Genomic DNA, 19,373 nt, shown 5'->3' with positions numbered 1-19,373 from the left:
AGTCGGGTAGGCCCTAATGCAATGACTAGTGTCCTTATGAGAAGAGGAAATTTGGGCCGGGCGCGGTGGCTCACGCCTGTAATCCTAGCACTCTGGGAGGCCGAGGTGGGAGGACTGCTTGAGCTCAGGAGTTCAAGACCAGCCTGAGCAAGAGCGAGACCCCATCTCTACTAAAAATAGAAAGAAATTAATCAGCCAACTAAAAATATATAGAAAAAAATTAGCCGGGCATGGTGGCGCATGCCTGTAATCCCAGCTACTCGAGAGGCTGAGGCAGAAGGATCGCCTGAGCCCAGGAGTTTGAGGTTGCTGTGAGCTAGGCTGACGCCACGGCACTCACTCTAGTCTGGGCAAAACAATGAGACTCTGTCTCAAAAAAAAAAAAAAAAAGAGGAAATTTGGACAAAGGCACAGAGAGAAGACAGCAAGTGACAACAGAGACAGGTACTAGAGTGCATCTTGCATCTCCAAGTCAAGGAACACCAGTGCTGCCGGGTACCGGGTACCAGCACAAGCCAGGAGAGAGGCCTGGACGGATTCTCCCCTATAGCCTCAGAAGGAATCAGCCCAGCAACACCCTGATTTCAGACTTCTGGCTTCCTGAATTGTGAGAGAATAAATTTCTGTTATCTTAAACTACCCAAATGGCAGTACTTTGTTGTGGCAGCCTCGGGAAACTAACACAGGCACCAATATCCCCCGGGAGGGGGACCCCAGCCCCTGCCTGCGGCAGCTCCTGACGTGAACAGACCCTGGCCCATCATGCAGCGGCCCTTCCTCCCCACCGCCCACCTCTGTGACTGTCCGTCTGCCCGGGGCCTCGCCTGTCGCCAAGAGGTGAAGCGTGGAAGGACTCAGGCGCCGTATCTCCGTGTTTTCTTCATCTGCCAGCTCCAGGCCCCATGCCAAACCCTGAGGTGGTCCCACTCTCCTCCCTGCTCCCATACATCTGCCAGGGCCAGGCCCACAGGGTGCATCGGCAAATAGGTGCTGACTGCTGTGTGCCAGGCACTGGGTCAGGTGACCCCCAAGGGTAAGAGATGCCCAAGACAGGGTCCCTGCCCCCCCAGGGGCTCCCTGGAGTTGGGAGAGGTGGACCCCTCAGTGCTGGGCAGTTGCAAGTGGAGGTGTGTACACAGAAGGTGGGATGAGGCCACGTCCCCTCAGCCTTCCCAAGATCACCTCCAAGGTCGGCTAACACTTCCTGGCAGTGTGGGATGCTTAGAGGCAGACACACTGGCCCTAGCCCTGCCCAGCTAGGTGACTGTGGGTGAGTGACACAGTGACACAGCTTCACTGATCCTCCTTAGCTCCCTCAAAACGGTGTGAGAGATTCCCAGAGACAAGGCTGGCTATGGTGTGTGGCACGTGGGAGGCATTTATTTAGATAGGAGTTTTCTTCCTTCCTTCATGGAAGATTTCAGAGGACTCTGCACAGAATCTTTCTAAAGTAGACACTCCTAACCTGAGGTCTTGGGGAAAAAAGTCTATCTTTCTTTGGGAGGCCGAGGTGGGAGGATCGCTTGAGGCCAGGAGTTCAGGACTAGCCTGCGCAACACAGCGAGACCTCGTCTCTACAAGAAATAGAAAAATTAGCTGAGCGTCATGGTGGCACCTGTAGTCTCAGGTAATCGGGAGGCTGAGGCAGGAGGATCACTTGAGCCCAGGAGTTGGAGGCTGCAGTGAGCTATGACGACACCACTGCACTCCAGCCCGGGCAACAGAGAGAAATGGTCTTAAAAAAAAAAATTCTGTATTTTCGTTTTCACTGTCCTCTCACTGAAATGTAGCATTCCTTCCTATTCCAAATGGAGAGAATACACACACCACAGTGCTATGAGCAGTACCTGTGACTTAGTCGCTACTAGAAATTACAGGTATCTTCATGACACATCACAGTGTTTACAAAAAGTTTAAAATCTCATTTATGCTTATCACTATTTCAAAAACACAGTCATCATTAGACCTCCATCAGGTCTTGTTATTAATTAATTAATTGTTTTAGAGACAGCATCTTACTGGGTTGCCCAGGTTGGTCTTAAACTCCTGGCCTCAAGCCATCCTCCCGCCTTAGCCTCCGGAAGTGCTGGGCTCACAGGCGTGAGCCATTTTGCCTAGCCTAGTTTGAGCTTTTAAAAGCGCTGCTTTGAGAAGGGGTCTGCAGCTGCACCAGGCCGCACCAGGCCTTCTTCAAGGGCAAGAAAGTTCGAGCCCCTTCCTCTAGACGGATGGATCCTCCTCTCACAATCTCCCCCCACACACATTCCCTCCACTTTGGACTCTTATCAACAGGAGGTCTGCTAGCCTGGGGGTGGGGAGAACTGCCTCAGTTATTCTATTTTTTAAAATATAAGCTTTTAATTTCAGAAGTTTTAAATTTACATAGAAGTTACCACCATGGTCCAGAATCCCCATATACCTGACACCTAATTTCCCCTTTCATTAACATCGTACATTCACATGGCACACGTGTCACAATTAAAGAACCGACACCGATACATTCTTATTAACTACATCCCATAATATCTTGACATTTCCCTAGTGTCCTTTCCTGTTTCAGGATCCCATGGAGGGTCCCTCATTCCATTTAGTCAGTGTGTCTCCTTAGACTCCTCTTGGCTGGGACAGTTGCTCACACTTTCCTCGTTTCTGACGACCTTGACAGCTTTGAGGGGTGCTGGTCAGGTGTTTCGTAGACCGTCCCTCAACTGGGATTTATTTTCCTCATCACCAGACTGGGGTCACTGTTTTTGGGGAGCAAGATCATGTCATGCCACCTCACGTCAAGAGCACGTGCCATCGCGTGACTCGGTACTCTCCACGTTGACTTTGAGCACCTGGCTGAGGTCGTTTGGGGTTTCTTCACTGTAAACCTTTTGCTCCCTCTGGAAGAGTCGCCATGCACCGCCCGCAGGTAAGGAGTGGGAAATTATTTGGAATTCTTCGAACGGGAAATGTGTCTGTTCTCCCTACTTGGTCATTTATCCAAGTATTTATGTAAGTCAGCATGGATGTTTATTTTATCCTTTGGGTCATAACCCAATCCCACTTTATCTGGTTGGCATTCTATTTTTTAAAAAATTTAACCTTATTGAGGTAGAATTTACATACAATAAAATGCACCCTTTTAAGTGCATAATTGGACGAGTCTTAAAAATGCCTCCACTTGGGGAACCCCCACCCCAGCCCCAGCACAGGTGCCCGTGAGCGTCCAGGGGCCGGAACTAAATTCCTCAGACGGGGGCCTTGGAGGATGACGTCAACTTCCCATTTCGGGTCTAGAAAAGTCCAGTTTCCCCACCAGGGGTAAACAGAGTCGCTAAGGGGCAAAAACATACATACATCAGCAGTTACTCTTCTCTGCAGTCAGCAGCTCAGGAACTTTGCTCACGGTGCCAGGGAGGGGTCTGGAGCATGAAGGTGCCGCTCTGACCCAGCTCGGCGCGCCCAGCGCCTCCGGAGCCCTGGCCTGGCCAAGGGGAGGGCGCAGCCTTCCCAGCCCCCTTGCGGTGTGCCCCTCGAGTCCCTGCCCGCGCCCTCCCCTGGGACCGCCCGGAGGGCCCAGAGGCCGCCCCGCGCAGTCTGGGCTGGGGCCGGGCGGCGCTGAGGGGCGGGCCGAGCTGGGGGCGGGAGGGGGCCGGACCCTTGGCCCTGTCCTCGGGGGCGGCGCTGCGGCGCGAACGGTCCGGGTCCCTCCCAGGCGGGAGCAGAGCCGCGGCGCCCTGGGCGGCCCCGAGCCATGGACAGCAGCGGGCCCTTCAGTTGCCCCATCTGCCTGGAGCCGCTTCGGGAGCCGGTGACACTGCCCTGCGGCCACAACTTCTGTCTGGCCTGCCTGGGTGCGCTCTGGCCGCATCGCGGCGCGGGTGGCGCCGGCGGGCCCGGGGGCGCGGCCCGCTGCCCGCTGTGCCAGGAGCCCTTTCCCGACGGCCTGCAGCTCCGCAAGAACCACACGCTGTCCGAGCTGCTGCAGCTCCGCCAGGGCTCGGGCCCCGGGTCTGGGCCCGGGCCCGCCCCGACCCCGGCCCTGGAGCCCTCGGCGCCCAGCGCGCCGCCCAGCACCCCGGAGCCGTCGGCTCCCTGCGCGCCCGAGCCGTGGCCGGAGGGCGAAGAGCCGGTGCGCTGCGACGCGTGCCCCGAGGGCGCGGCCCTGCCGGCCGCCCTCTCCTGCCTCTCTTGCCTCGCTTCCTTCTGCCCCGCGCACCTGGGCCCGCACGAGCGCAGCCCCGCGCTGCGCGGGCACCGCCTGGTGCCGCCGCTGCGCCGGCTGGAGGAGAGCCTGTGTCCGCGCCACCTGCGGCCGCTCGAGCGCTTCTGCCGCGCCGAGCGCGTGTGCCTGTGCGAGGCCTGCGCCGCCCAGGAGCACCGCGGCCACGAGCTCGTGCCGCTGGAGCAGGAGCGCGCGCTCCAGGAGGTGGGGCGCGGGCACGGCCGCGGGCAGGGGAGGGTGACCACCGCGCGAGCGGGCCGAGGGCCTTGGATCCCCCCCGTCCCCGGGCTGGGTCTTAATTTCCTCCTCTAACCTGAGGGATTATGCGTTCCCTCCCTGCCTTGACAATGTCGTCCTCTCGCGGTGGTGGAGATGGGAAGGGGAAAGGAGGAACCAGTGAGATCGGGAAAAGGACGCGAAGGGCGAGTAGGGGGACCTGAAGCTGGGCCAGGGTCCCTAAGGCGGGCGGAAGCGGGGTTGGGCCCGCAGAGTCTCCGGCCGCCGGTTCCGGAAGCGCAGCTGACGCGCCCGCGGGGCTCTCGCCGGTCCCAGCTCAGATTCGTCCTGCGCTGAGGCGGCGGCTTAGAATGGGTGTGGCTGGCGACAGAAGTGCGACTGAGGGCGGGCCGGGCACACAGATCCGCTCTGTCCAGCTGTTCCGGGGCCCATGGTGGGAGCATGTGCGCAGCGTCCCTCTGCCTCCCGCCTCCAGTTTCCTTTGGCCTCCAGCCCGGTCTTGGCGCCTCTGGCCTTGGGATTTTCCGTCTCTCCTGCCTGGAGCAGTGACTCATAAGACCTAGGGGATTTGCCCGGAATCCCCTTTTTTCAGGCTTGGATAGCGGACGCAAGCTCTTTGGGGACAGTCATCCACAGGACAGTTAAATGCCCTCTTGCGCAGTCACACTCCTCTTTCCTTTCCTACTGGAAGTTCTCAAACTCACTGAGCAACACTGAGACCCGGGAGGACCCTGTAGTAGCCCTCTGGTCAGAGAGGGCGGCAGACACCCGGTCAGCCTGTGCTCCCACCAGGCACTTGGGAACAGCTCCAGCCTGGGCTGGAGGCACCTCTGGCATATTACGGAACATCATGGCCACTCCCAGGCCTACCCATGCACAGATAGCACTCCCTGGTTGCCCTTCTCCTCTCCCCTGGGGAGGCCTGGGACCCCGGTGCAGGACCGCGGCCTCGGCCAGACTCCGTACTCACGGAGGGTGTCATCCACAGGCCGAGCAGCCCAAAGTCCTGAGCGCCGTGGAGGACCGCATGGACGAGCTGGGTGCCGGCATTGCACAGTCCCGGCGCACGGTGGCCCTCATCAAGGTCAGATTCTGCCCACCACCCCCACCCCCCAGTCCCCATCCCTGTCCTCTTCTGCACGGGCTGCCGGCAGCGTGAGCTTTCAGCATGGTACGACCCACTCCAAGCAAGCCTGTGCTCAGGGCACTGCCCGTCCCCACTAGCACGAGTGTCACAGATCCAGAGCGGGCTCAGGCTGGCCTCTCTATCCCCCCAAGAGGGCAGGGTGGGAAGGTGGGGTCAGTCAGAGACGGATGGGGCCAAGTCCAGGATTGTCCTTTGTCCTCATCGCTGCCCCCACTGTCCTGTGCAGAGTGCAGCCACGGCAGAGCGCGAGAGGGTGAGTCGGCTGTTTGCGGAGGCCACGGCTGCCCTGCAGGGCTTCCAGACCAACGTGCTGGGCTTCATCGAGGAGGGGGTGGCTGCCATGCTGGGCCGCTCCCAAGGTGACCTGCGGCGACAGGAGGAACAGCGCAGCCGCCTGAGCCAGGCCCGCCACAACCTCAGTCAGGTCCCCGAGGCTGACTCAGTCAGCTTCCTGCAGGTGAGGGCTGCTCTGGGGGCCATGGAAGAAACGGGTGAAGGGGAAGGGTGGGAGGAGGGGCAGTGGGTGCCTGGTCTGCCAGGCCACGCCAGCCTCCTGGCAGAGCTGTCAGCCCCCCACCAGGAGGAGCTGCGGCCAGCAGAGCTTGAACAGGCATTTGTCTGGCACAGGAGCTGCTGGCACTAAGGCTGGCCCTGGAGGAGGGGTGCGGCCCTGGGCCCGGCCCCCCGAGGGAGCTCAGCTTCACCAAGTCATCCCAAGCAGTCCGGGCAGTGAGAGACCTGCTGGCCGAGGCCTGCGCCAGCCAGTGGGAGCAGCTGCGGGGGCTGGACAGCGATGAGGACAGGCTGCAGAAGCTGGGCTCGGAAGGTGGGCCCCCCCAGATGACTCACCCTCTCCCCATCTCCCGCACGAGCCCCCAGGCCTGGTGCTCCTCCAGGAATGGAGGAGGAAAACTGTGCCTGACACAGGGAGGGGCCCGAATCCTGCTAGCAACCGGAGCCACCACCCTGTGGTGACCAGTCAGCCCCTTTGGCCACAGTCTAGAGGGCAGAAGGACTTTTCCCAGTGCACCCTCTAGCTTCAGCAGGGCTGAGGCCCAGCGAGCAGTGGGCAAGGGGCAAAACTCAGGCACCAGGCAGGGTGTGAGCATGGGGTGCCCTATTTGAGTTTGTGCCTGTTGCCAGGCGGCTCGGGACTCTGGGAGGGGGGAGAGGAGGAATTGCAGCCACAGGCTCAGGGGGACTGTCCGGGGGGCACTCCTCACTGTCTCCTGCTGCAGCCGATGCCGAGTCCCAGGACCCCGACAGCACCGACCACCTGGAGAGTGAAGCTCCCCGGGACTATTTCCTCAAGTGTGAGTGGACACGTGGGCCCTCCGCTCCTGCCGGGCTGGCCCCAGGAGCAGGCCCCAGCAGGGCCCTGGCACAAGAGGGTTTAGAGGCCCCTCCCTAGTTTGCGGGTGAACTAGGTCCGCTCCTGGGGTGCTCTCCAGCGGCACTGAGTTATGCTGGTTGGGAAGGAGGGAGAGGCCGAGTTTTGGGGAGGTGGCACCTAGGGGAGGAGCTGTCCCATCTGAGCCTGGTCCTGAGCCCTGCCCTCTCTTCTGTCCCTGGGATCAGTCGCCTATATCGTCGACCTGGACAGTGACACGGCAGACAAGTTCCTGCAGCTGTTCGGAACCAAAGGTGTCAAGAGGGTGCTGTGTCCCATCAACTACCCTGAGTCGCCCACCCGCTTCACCCACTGTGAGCAGGTGCTGGGCGAGGGCGCCCTGGACCGGGGCACCTACTACTGGGAGGTGGAGATCATCGAGGGCTGGGTCAGCGTGGGCGTCATGGCCGAAGGCTTCTCCCCCCAAGAGCCCTACGACCGGGGCCGGCTGGGCCGCAACGCCCACTCCTGCTGCCTGCAGTGGAACGGGCGCAGCTTCTCCGTGTGGTTCCATGGGCTGGAGGCGCCCCTGCCCCAGCCGTTCTCACCCACAGTGGGCATCTGCCTGGAATACGCCGACCGCGCCCTGGCCTTCTACGCCGTGCGGGACGGCAAGGTGAGCCTCCTGCGGAGGCTGAAGGCCTCCCGGCCCCGCCGGAGTGGCGCCCTGGCCTCCCCCACCGACCCCTTCCAGAGCCGCCTGGACAGCCACTTTGCGGGGCTCTTCGCGCACAGGCTCAAGCCTGCCTTCTTCCTGGAGAGCGTGGACGCCCATCTGCAGATCGGGCCCCTCAAGAAGTCCTGCATATCGGTGCTGAAGAGGAGGTGATGCCGGGCACGCGCCCTCCTGAGGCAGGGTCGGCTCCGGGAAGCTGGCTCCTCTGGGCCCTCATCCTCCCCAGGGAAGGCACCAGCCTTGGAGTCCCACACTCCTCGCCTTCTCGTTTCTAGAGGCCTCCACCTTCGATACACTTGGCCTTCCGCCTCTCAGAAAGGAGGCCCCCGCAGCCCTGTCCCCCGGCAGGACTGGACAGAGCCAAGCTACTCCAACCCCTTTTCCAGGTTTCTAGAACAGTGCCTGGTGTGTAGTAGGTGCACAATAAACATTGTTGACTGCCGGCTCATTTCCATCCTTCTCCACCCACTGAGGATTCCCAGGACCTCTCATGTTTCCAGAGTCCCTGGTCCCAGGATTCCCGTTGGGAGGGAGAGCCCTGGGGCTGAAACGGCGGCACACCTTGGGGCACCCCCCACTCCCTGGTTTCAGGCAGGGGCAGCCAGAGGTGGCGATTCCCGCCGTGTCCTGGCCTACCTGGCTGCTCGAGTACTTGGGCTGGCCTGGCTCCCACCCGCTATTTTCATCCTCCATGCCACAGCCTAGCTCTGGACCTGCCTTTTGTTGTTTGTGCCCAGAACTAAATGCAAACATCACACCCCCAGGAGCAGGGCAGGACTCCTGGGTGGGGCAAGGGAGTTTGAGACTAGGAGCCTGTTTTGCACACACCCCTTCTCAGCCCAGGCAGGGCCTTGGCTGAGACCCCCCCAGGGTGTGGCTGGAACTGAGAACCTACAAGAAAGGGACCTAAGTCCTGCTCCAGGCCCTACGCCCCAGGAGAGCCTCTGCCTTTCTTTTGGGGGGCCCAAAGCCCTCTGCTGTCTCAGAACCATGGCCAGGCCCGGGATGCCTGGAGGCTACAGGGCCAGTGTGTTTCCAGGCCAGCTCCCTCCTCCCTGGCTTCTCTGGCCCAGGTGCACCCCCAGGGCAGGGGCACAAGGAGAGGCCTCTCAGACAGCCGCCTCAAGGTCTGGCAGGACCGCGGGTGAGTTATGCAGCCAGACAGCAAGGCCATACAAGTCCAGCCCCAGCCCCTGGCAGCTAAAAATAGCCCCTCCCGCGAGCCTGCTTTAGGCCCAGCAGCCAGGATGTTGTTTTTCCGGGCGGGGCCTCCTTGCTCCCGATGTTTTCAACACAGTTCCCTTAGTAGCTACAGGTCCCCAGCTCACCCTGTGAGGGGGCTGGTGGAGCAGCTGGGCAGGCCCTCCCTGCCAGCCGTGAGCCTCCCCCCAGCACAGCGCCCCTCCTACCCCCTCCCCTCACCCCCTTCCACCTGCTGGCTCATCTCCTCCCCCAGCTTGGCACTCTCCACCCCACAGGCTGTCCTTGCCAGGGAATCCTCTAGACCCCAACCCTCAGGAAGCCTTGGCATGTCCCGGAACATGAGCTGGACAGACCTGGTACTTCCTCAGTGGAATTCAGGCCTGACTGGTCACGTCTGTGGCCACAGCCACAGCCACTCAGCGAGTGTGCCACCTGCAGTGATTTCCAGCTTCCAAAGACTTGCATGGGGCTTTGTGACACAGGCGTCTTAATCCCAAATCCCGGCATTACAGCTTTACAGCTCAGAGCCGTCAGCTAGCAAGGGGCTGGCGCTTTGGACCCCAAGTATTGTTTCAGAATCCTGAGTCTGGAATGTCATCCACAGCCCTGTACTTCCTCTGGGACTCTAGGATAATGCTAAAGCCGGGAGGGATGGAGCGCGCGCATGTGTGCGTGTGTGTGTGTGTGTGCGTGTGTGTGTGTGTGTGTGTGTGTGTGTGACTGTGCGTCTGCCTGGGCGCATGCCTGTGTATGTACATGTGTCTCCAGCCCGGTGACTTTTCCAACAATGCCCTGAGAAGATCTAGGAGGAGAAACACTGAGGCAGAGTGGGCTGGAGGAAACCGGGGTGGGTCCCCCTCAGCACCCCACCAACACTTTAATCAGAGATTTTATCTGTTTTATTCATGATTGCTTGAAAAAAAACCGTTAGGAAGAAAAAAATTAGAAAACCACCAATCTAGTCCCAACCTTCTCCTCCCACTACTATATCCGGATGGAGAAACCGAGGCACAGAGTCATCGAGAAGCCGCCCAAGGTTATCCCCTTTCTCCATACTGCAGGGCTTAGGTGTGTCCCGCACTCAGCAATGTCTAAACACGCACACACGCACAGCCCTGCTTCCCAGCACTGTTTTGTGTAAGAGCTGTCACAGGCTGGGCTCCGGTTCCCACGGTCACCAGAGCCCTTGGCAGAGCTGCCGGAGGGTCTGTGGCCTCAGAAGCTCCTGCCGAACCCCGGACAATGGTGGAGGAGTGAGGGGTTTTCTGAGGCTGTGGTGCTTTAGCCAAATCGGGCTCCTTGGGAGGGCGGGGAGCCGACCTCCACTTGAGCTTTGTTTCGGTGGGAAAGGGAGCTCCGGAGGCCAGCCCACCGCCTAAGAAAGGGACTGGAGCGTCGCTGCCCTCCGGCACCCCTTGCCTCCCCACACTCCAGGAGGAAAGGGGCCCCAGTCCTCTTTCCTCCCTTCTCCCCCTCTTCTGCCCCCTCCCAAGGCCCAAGGAACACTCCCAAAGGCTTCCTCGACCTCCCCCCTCCCAGGCAGAGAGGGTGAGGCTGGACCCCAGACTGGCTAATCCCGGGCCTGGCCAGGAAGAGGGGGCTGAACCATGGTTTTCCCATCTGCTAACAGATGGCTGCTGAGTGACTTACGGGAGGACGGCGTGACAGCGTGGATCTGCTGAACAAAGAGATGATTCACGGGCCCGGGTGGGACAGAGCAGGGCAGCACTGGATTTCATCATATTACTTAGAACGGCACACAATTTAAAACTTATGAATTGTTTATTTCTGGAATTTTCCATTAAATATTTTTGGACTGCCGGGGACCGTGGGTAATTAAAACCTTGGAAAGTGAAGCCAGGAATAACAGGGTGCTACTATGGCACTTAGCTGCAGGGTCTGTGTCCCCTCAGCCTCCCACCCAACACACACGTTCCCATTTGATGCCAACATTCAAAATCTGGAAGACAGGGTGTTCCCCGTCCGCGCAGTGAGATCGTTTGGAAGATGCGGGAGGCCCCAGGTGGTCCTTGCGGGCTTCACTTGGGGTGGGAAGTCTCAATGTTCTTCCAAAGTGTTCCCAGAGAAGGGGCCAGGGAAGAAGCCAATGCCCAGCCAGCCTCGCCAGCACATGGGGCCAGGCACTGAGGCAGGTAGAAAAGATTCTCTCATGTTCTGTGTACTTTATCTTTCAATGACATTCAAATTTTGAATTTTACTCCATAATATCTCCAGTTTTGCTTTAATATAAAAAACAATGCTTTTCTGTCCCAGCCTGGGAGAATGGTTTTGTGTATGAGCTGTGGAATCAAAAAGTCTTGGCTAAAAATTCCACGTCAACCATTTCCAGGCTGTGCGTCTTCGGGCAACATACTGAGCCCCCCGTGCCTCAGTTTCCTCACTTGTCAAATAGAGATAAGAGTAGAACCGCACGGCATTGTTTTGAGGATGAAATGAGATAATCCTGGCACAGAGCAAGCATTCGATAAATGTTATTATTATTTCTCTGAATAACTGAGTAAATTTGAAACTCTTCGAAGATGTGTCAATCTTCAGGGAAGCAGGGATTTGTTTTTCAGGAGCTAAGATTATCCCAAACCTAAGTTTGCCAAGACACTACACTTTGCCCCACTGTTAAGATTAGAAACTTTCACTCACTCATTCAACAATATTTGATCAGCGTGGGGCACTGTGCTCAGTGCGAGGGATGCAGCAGTGGGGTCCAAAGCAGAGATGCCCCTGCCCGCACGGGCACCACACAAAGGGCCACCTGATAATTGTAGCGGGAATAAATACTATTACATAAAAGAAAAGGATAGCAACTCCACCGCTGGGTGTGTATCTGAAAGAATGGAAAGCAGAGACTCTATCAGATACTTGCGTGCTCGTGTTTCAAGCAGCATTATGTACGATAGCTGAAAGGTGGAAACAATCCAAGTGTCCATCAGCAGATGAACAGATCAGCAAAATGTACTAGATCCATACAATGGAATATTATTCAGCCTTAAAAAGGAGGAAATTCTGAACAAATGGTACAACTTAGATGAGCCTTGAAGACAGTATGCTAAGTGAAATACGCCAGTCACAAATAGACAAATACTGTATGATTCTACTTACGAGAGGTGCCCAGAGTAGTCAAACTCATAGGAAGTAGAAGGGGGGTTGCCAGGGGCTGAGGGAGGCAGAAGGGGAGTTAGTGTTTAACGGGGACAGAGTTTCTCTTTGGGGAGATGAAGAAGTGCTGGAGATGGCAGAAGCGATCGTTTCACAATAATGTGAATGTACTTAAAGCCACTGAACTGTACACTTAAAAATGGTTAAAATGGCAAATTGTATGTTATGTATCACCAAAAAAAAAAAAAAAAAGGAAAGAAAGAAAGAGAGGAAAAAGAAAAGGACAGTGGCTATGGAAACACAGAAAGGAGCCCTAATGGGGCTGGCGGAGGGAGGGACATTTCCAGGGATGACCTACCCAGAAGGGATAGCTGAGGCCTGAAGGACAGGGAGGAGCTGGCAGGACAAAAAGTATGGCTGTGGGTTTTGTCCGGAGCACTTTGAGGAGTGAGAGGAGGCAGGAGGTGGCAGGCCAGGTCCAGAGGGGCAGAGCCTGGTAAGGATTCTGGACTTTTCCTAAGAGCAATGGGAAGCCATGGCAGGATCTTACATGGAGAAACAATTTTGAAATTTCAAAAATCAGTTTATTATTTCGGTGAGAAATGGGTCTAAGAAGAGGAAAAAAAGGAGATGGGAACGGCTAAGGCTACCCCGCCTAGATCTCACCAGGGAGATGGAGTGGAGCCCCCCCGCCACAGCCCTGGGAGGGAGGACTCAAAAAGAGCAGGGAGGGACCAGACCCGTGAGAACCTCTCCTGGTCCCTCCTCTCCTTGAGCTCCCTGGCGCAGAGGTGTCCCTGCAGCCGTGGCTCCTCTGTACTGGGACAAAGGACCTCTTCAGAGGTGACACCGCCTCATTCTGGCTTTCTGTGGTTTTGGAGGCACAGACGTGGAAACAGACGGCAAGAGCTTTGAATAAACAGTCCGACAGCAGGAATCGCTCAGAACAGACCTCAGGGACGCTGAACTTGACGGAGCTGGGAGGTCCAGGCTGGGAACCTCAGGGTGGGGCCCATCTCCATAGCAACCAGAAACAGCCCCAGACATGCCACTGGCCCTGCCTCCAGATGAAGGAGCGGGGAACTTGAGTTCTTGAAATATCCACAGCCAAAAAGGACTCACCCAGAAATAGCCCGCATCCACATCACCAGCGCCTCACACGGCAGCACGCGGCAGCTGGCCAGCGGCGAATGGCAGAAAGTTAGGGCTTAACAAGAGGTTTCTTTCTCTTGCCGGCGTACCTGGAAGATGACAACTGGCCAAGTGAACAAAATTTAGTGTATCATGCACAGATTTGTTCCATAACACTTAGGTATGAGAAATGTCCATTTTGGTATTTCTCCTAAATCAAATAAAATTCAGTTATGAGCTGTCCTTTGCCAAGAAGTTAAGAAATTCAACTTCAGGCATGTTTTGGGGGTTTCTACCCCCATAGAATAATAATACGGAGTTTCCATGGTGCCTGGAGGATGGGACAGCTTCTAACCTGCTGTCCGCGGGGGCTGCAGAGATGCCCACTGTCCCGTCCAGGGCGTGGCTGAGGCTCTGCTCCCCTTGGCCAAGCACGGTTGGGGATGTGCCAAACTATTGTATCTCAGCTCCAAATCCATCATACTAATTTGCTAGGGCTGTCAAACAAAGTACCACAAACTAGATGGCTCAAACAATGGAAATGTATTGTCTCACAGTGCTGGAGGCCAGAAGTCCGAGATCAAGGTGCCAGCAGGGTTGATTCCTTCTGCGGCTGTGAGAAAGAATCCATCCCCTGCCTCTCCCCTCTCTCCTGCTTCTGGGGGTTTGCTGACGATATTCAGCAATCCTTGGCCTGTAGGTCTCCGCCTTTGTCCTCGCATGGCGTTCTCCCTGTGTGCATGTCTGTGTCCAAGTTTCCCTTTCTTAACAAGGACAGCAGTCACATTGGATTAGGGCCCACCCTAATGACCTCATCCTTAATTATGTCTTCAACAACTCTATTTCCAAATAAGGTCACTTTATGAGGTCCTGGGGGTTAGGACTTCAATACATGGCTGTGGGGGATACACAATTCAACCTATAACGACCACCTGCTAAACTCTGTGATGCTCTAGCTGGGCCTCTGAGAGCCACGTTTCTCCACGGCCCGCTGCTCCCTGCCAGGCTCTGCCAACAGGGGGCGCTAGAAAGGCCGGCAGGGCTGGAGCAGGGCCGGCTGCTTCCTGCCTGCTCACTTCATCTGCGCTTCCCCGGGAACGCTCCTTCACGGGGGCAGCTGCAGTTCCTCAGCAGCTGCTGAATCCAGTGTCTGCTTTGTCCAACCCTTGCAGAACCAGCTACCCGGAGCCCCCTTCAGAGACACCAGCGCCAGCCGGCAGTGCCCCCTCCTCAGACGGCTGGGTTTTAGTTCCCTGGCGCTCCTCCTTCAAGCCTCTGTTTTAATGAGTCCAGCGTTTCCTTTTGGTCCCCCAACCCCAGGCTTGGAGGCTGCTTCTTGTGGTTGCTACCTCTATGTCACCTGAAAATTCTTTTTTCACCTTTTCGCTTACCTGGTTACCTAACTTTATGGCTAGTTGATTATCATCGTAAATCTCTCCATTTGAATAGCTTGTGGGTTTCTACCTCTCCAGTGGACCCTGTAACACAACCCCCAACTACTGTTCTTGGCCTTCAGGCCTCCCCACCCCCCACAACCACACACCACCTCAGGGGATTGCTGTGTGGGAGCAGGCCTGGGGTCTCTACCACGAGAGGATCCCCCAAACTCTGTTCCTCTCCCCGGGCTTTGGCAGGCACCCCTTCCCCTCTTGGGCCAGCCCCTCACCCCTTCCAGCCCTCTGGCTCCTACAGCCACAGCTGCACACAACAGGCCTTTGCTCCCAAACAAAGGCCTGGGCCTTTGTAACTTCTAAGTATCTGGCAACCTCTGTGCTCAGCCAGTGCTCAGACAGAAACTGCTGGAGAAGCTGCGAGGCTGCCTTGGGAGCAGGAGGCTCGCGGCCTCCTCGTGGCTGAGGAGGAAGAAAACCTCTCAGCCTTTTGAGTCTCCCACCGCGCGAAGAGAGAAGCAAACATTAATATCTAAAACGACTATCCCGCCACACCAAGAGATTGAAAAACACCTAAATCACACTGATACAAACCTTTAGGACCCTTATTTGGGAAGTATAAACAGTGGACAGTTTCAGCCCCAGGAGTTGGATGGGCGCAGGCCCAGTCTCCAATGGGGGTGGGTGCTGTTTTCAGCTCCAGCCCTCTCCCTCCCTCCTCCCCTAACCCCACCAACCCCACCCCCATCCCTTTTCTGGAACAGGGATTTTCAAGCTGAAGATTATGAACCCAATTTAGGGCATAATTACTAGCAATTTTTTAAAAATGACAAAATATAACAGAAAATTTCAGAGTATATCACACTGTAAAATAAAAATCAGGCTGGGCAAGGTAGCTCACATCTGTTATCCCAGCACTTTGGGAGTCTGAGGTGGATCGCTTGAGGCCAGAAGTTTGAGACCAGCCTGGGCAACAGAGTAAGACCCCATCTCTACAAAAAATTTAAAAATTAGCTGGGCATGGTGGCATGCGCATGCCTGTAGTCCCAGCTACTCTGGAGACTGAGGCAGGAGGGTTGCTTGAACCTAGGAGATCAAGGTTGCAGTGAGCTATGATGATGCCACAGCACTCTAGCCTGGGTGACAAAGTGACACTCTGCCTCAAAAAATTTTTTTAAATAAATAAATAATAAAATAAAATAAAAATAGAGCTGGGCGAGGTAGCAGTTACTTGTAGTCCTACATATTCCAGAGGCTGAGGTGGGAGGATCCCTTTAGGCCAGGAGTTCAAGACCAGCCTGCACAACATAGCAATACTCCCGCCACCATGCCCTACCATCTCAAAAAAAAAAAAAAGTCCTAAACCTGGGGGTCTGGGGCAAATCTTTTTTTTCTTCCAAATTTATTAATGTGCACAGGGGATAATCACAGAGTGATTACCCTCCCCACTTTTGTTCAATATTTTAAAGCTGCTGATGTAATTCAGTCTCCTTCTGGGGAAAAAAATAACATTCATGACAAAATGTTTAAACAGTTTTTAGATAAATTTTAATGGGATTAAAATTGTTCTGGGAAATTAGTTACTTACCCACCCACCCAGCTGTTGTCAGTCAGAGAAGCGCAGTGAACTCCGGCCTAACAGTGGCTAACAGTTCTCATTTCCTGTAAAATGTCCCTTCTCAGAGGGAATCTTAGAATTGGACCGCCAGGACCCTTTTCTTTCTCTTGCAGGATTGCAGTAAGACTTTGCCATGCTCTTATAATTAAAGCAATAGAAAAATTTTCTTCAGTAGCATGTAGTAAGGGTAGGCATTGTTTCAGGAAACTCTTTTTGTTAGGACCTATTCAGCCAGGGGCCAGCCCACACAAACCTGTGGAGCCACAGGGTGCCCACCCATCCTCCATCCATGAGAGGGAGGCAGGAAGCAGGCCGGTCAGGTCTGGATCCTGAAGGCTTCTACAAGAAGCAAGGATCAGTTCTGGAGCGGTTGCTGTCTCTGAAGAGGGATTAACGAGGGATGGGTGCTGACACGAGGTGAGCGGTTTAGTGCTGGGACCTCCCCGTTAACAGGTGGAATTGCAAAGCTGGTCTAGGGGTGTCACTGGTAAGAAAGCAGCCCTGGCTCAAAGAGGGGGTCACCGTACCATTTTACAACAGCGGTGTGACCTTGGCCTGTTTTTTCTGTTTGTCTGAGCTGATTTTTACTCGTTCAGTCCCAAATAGGTTTTCACTTTTTCAGTTTCATTTATAAATATATGTGTGTGCTGGGTCTTAACATAAAATATATTTCTTGTTGTGGGTCAGGATAAAACACACTGAAAGCCATCATCTGGTAAACTGCCAATCTTTGTAATGGCATGGCACACATAGAAAATAATCACTGTTCAGCACGAATCATATTTGTTTGGGTCACTGGGGCAAACAGATGAATCTTCTTGGGAGCCAAGAGGTGACGGTTCAGGGGTTCAGCCTCCCGGCTCCTGCGTGGCTGGTTATCTCAGCCATACCTGCGCCCCTTCTTCCTGCACCACTCGGGAAGCTCCGGTCTGGAGAACACGAGCAAGTACAGCTCAGCAAAAGAGATCGTTACTAGAAACGGGCAGAGCGGGGTACAAGGCAGGAGGAGAGGTCTGTGTACTGAGACCTGGGCCCAGAGGCCTCTTACTGTCGACCACGTTCAGCAAGGAACTGTCGTTGAGGCCCTTGTGTGAGTCCTGGAAATGACCAGTTCCCCTGCCAAGGCATGGGAGCAGCCCTAGCAATGTGTTCACATGATCATATGTTTTTATAAAACTTGCAAATGTTGGACATTCTAGCCGGAATTGGTTAAGCCTGCTATCTCTCTCCGCTTTGACTTCCTCTTCATGACATTTCCCCTCCTGTCAGGAAGCCTCTGAGTGGCCACCACACTGTGTATGCATAACTGTGCATTTCATTTCTTATAAAAAGCCTCCAAAATTGTATAAGCTTCAAGCCCCAAAAAACCTGGATCTGCCTCTGCCTCCCTACTTTAGTAAAGGAGTGGGGGTGGGGCTGGACAGTTGTCCCCACCCTCCCATTCTGGTCCTTATAGCAACCATTCTTGCATACCTATTGCTGGGTGAATTTTCCCTTTCTTTTTGAAATTTATTATTAATATTTTAAAAGCATACCATAAAAAAATTAAACAGTGGCTCATGCCTGTAATCCCAGCACTTTGGGAGGCCAAGGTGGGAAGATTGCTTGAGGCCAGGAGTTTGAGACCAACCTGGGCAACACAGTGAGACCTTATCTCTACAAAAAAATTTTTTTTTAAAAATTAGCTGAGCGTGTGGCACACCCGATAGTTCTAGCTGTGAGAGGGTCACTTGAGCCCAGGAGTTCGAGGCTGCTGTGAGCTAGGATGGTGTCACTGTACTCCAGCCTGGGTGACAGAGGAAGATCCTGTCTCCTAAAAAAAAAAAAGAAAATTAAACAGTATAAAGGAGTACAATCCACACCACACTGAGTCCAAGCCCAAATTTCCAGACTCATGCCTCAAGGGGATAATGCCACAAACATTTTATGGTGGATCTTTCCAGAAATTTTGTATCTGTATCTTATTTTTGATACCAATGCAAGTATATTTACACATCATTCTGTCCTTAATAAAACCTTGACAATCTTTCCCTATCGACACGTACAGTTTGACTCAGTTCTTGATAAAGGCTGCACAGATCGCATGTACCAAAATTCATCTAATCATGTGAAGCAGATTTCATTATGACCTTCCTTAATTCACTGCACTTGTCTTGCCAGGTCCAACGTGGTCTTGCGCAGGACCTCACAGAAGGCTGGTTCATGATCTTTTCTAGTGAGACAGTTTTTGTTCCTTCACATAGGAAACCTCCCTCAAAAGCCAAGTCAAACAGGTGGATCACGAAGTTGGCCACATGTCAGGAAATCGGTTGTGTGATTAAAAACAAACTCTGATCCCTTAAGATTCACAAGGCCCCAGGGACTGCCACGTGGGAAGTGAGGCCCCTACCCTCCCTCTCAAAAGATTCACCTGGGAGGTGGGGGAGTTCAGATAACTGCAGCTGCTAGCTGGACGAAGCCCAGCGCTGGGTCACGAGCTCAAATGAGTCAGCCCTATTTTGCAAGCCAATGTTGCCCGGCTGCGGGTCTCTCACTGTGCCTAGTTCCATTCGGTTATTCCGAGTCTTGTTTAAATATTCCAGCGGGGACCCAGCAGGGCGGGCGGACTACGAAACCAGACTATTCTAGAGGGAGCAGCGCCACCGCGAGGACAGCTGGGCTGGAAACGGCGGTGCGGTGGGCGCCCTCCCAGACTGACAGTGAACGTGGTGGGTCCCCCCACTCGGAGATTCTCGCAGCCCACCCTGGAGACTCAAGGGTAGGTCTGGTTAAAGGCATGGCAGTTTATTCGGACTCAGCCAGCACACCACGTCCTGGAAGAGACTGGGTCGCAGGCTCATCTATGAGGCTGCAGTGACTCCCAAGTCTGGGGGCAGAGTCACGCAGGAAGTGCACCATAAACGTCTGCTGAGAGAGTGAAGACGCCCATTAACTGACTGCTCAGCGTGTCACACGCGGGCTGTGTCTGCGTGGGCTTCCTCAGTAAGCGTCCAAGGCCCTTTAGGATTACGCCCCTGTGAGGAGCCAAACTGTTTATTCCGGTCCCACTGAGGAGGCGGGGTGGGGCGTGCACAATCCTATTGGTTCTGCAAACAGTGGAGACGCTCCAGGCCTAGGAGAGACTACAAGTTCCAGAATGCAACCTTCAACCAGCAGAGGAAGAGGTCGAAGATGCGGGAGCAATGCCTCCTGGGAATTGTAGTCTTCAATTGCTTTGTGATGCAGGCGGAACTAGGGGGGAGGGGAGAGGGAGTAA

The 19,373-nt window shown here is 55.1% G+C and overlaps 1 protein-coding gene across 1 annotated transcript; it reads left to right on the top strand.

Moving 5' to 3' along the window:
* The first annotated feature begins 3,723 nt into the window (after positions 1-3,723).
* On the top strand, positions 3,724-8,100 carry TRIM47 (tripartite motif containing 47). Its single transcript, XM_012662372.1, has 6 exons — positions 3,724-4,414; positions 5,436-5,531; positions 5,821-6,051; positions 6,222-6,420; positions 6,833-6,907; positions 7,173-8,100. The coding sequence occupies exons 1-6, from the start codon at positions 3,740-3,742 to the stop codon at positions 7,811-7,813; spliced, it is 1,917 nt and encodes a 638-aa protein (XP_012517826.1). The 5' UTR covers positions 3,724-3,739; the 3' UTR covers positions 7,814-8,100.
* The last annotated feature ends 11,273 nt before the right edge of the window (positions 8,101-19,373 follow it).

This window comes from Propithecus coquereli, unplaced genomic scaffold, assembly GCF_000956105.1.
Source record: "Propithecus coquereli isolate 6110/MARCELLA unplaced genomic scaffold, Pcoq_1.0 Scaffold76, whole genome shotgun sequence".
Taxonomy (NCBI): Eukaryota; Metazoa; Chordata; class Mammalia; order Primates; family Indriidae; genus Propithecus; species Propithecus coquereli.
Note: the sequence above shows the minus strand (reverse complement) of the source record. Positions and strands in the feature narration are given on the sequence as shown.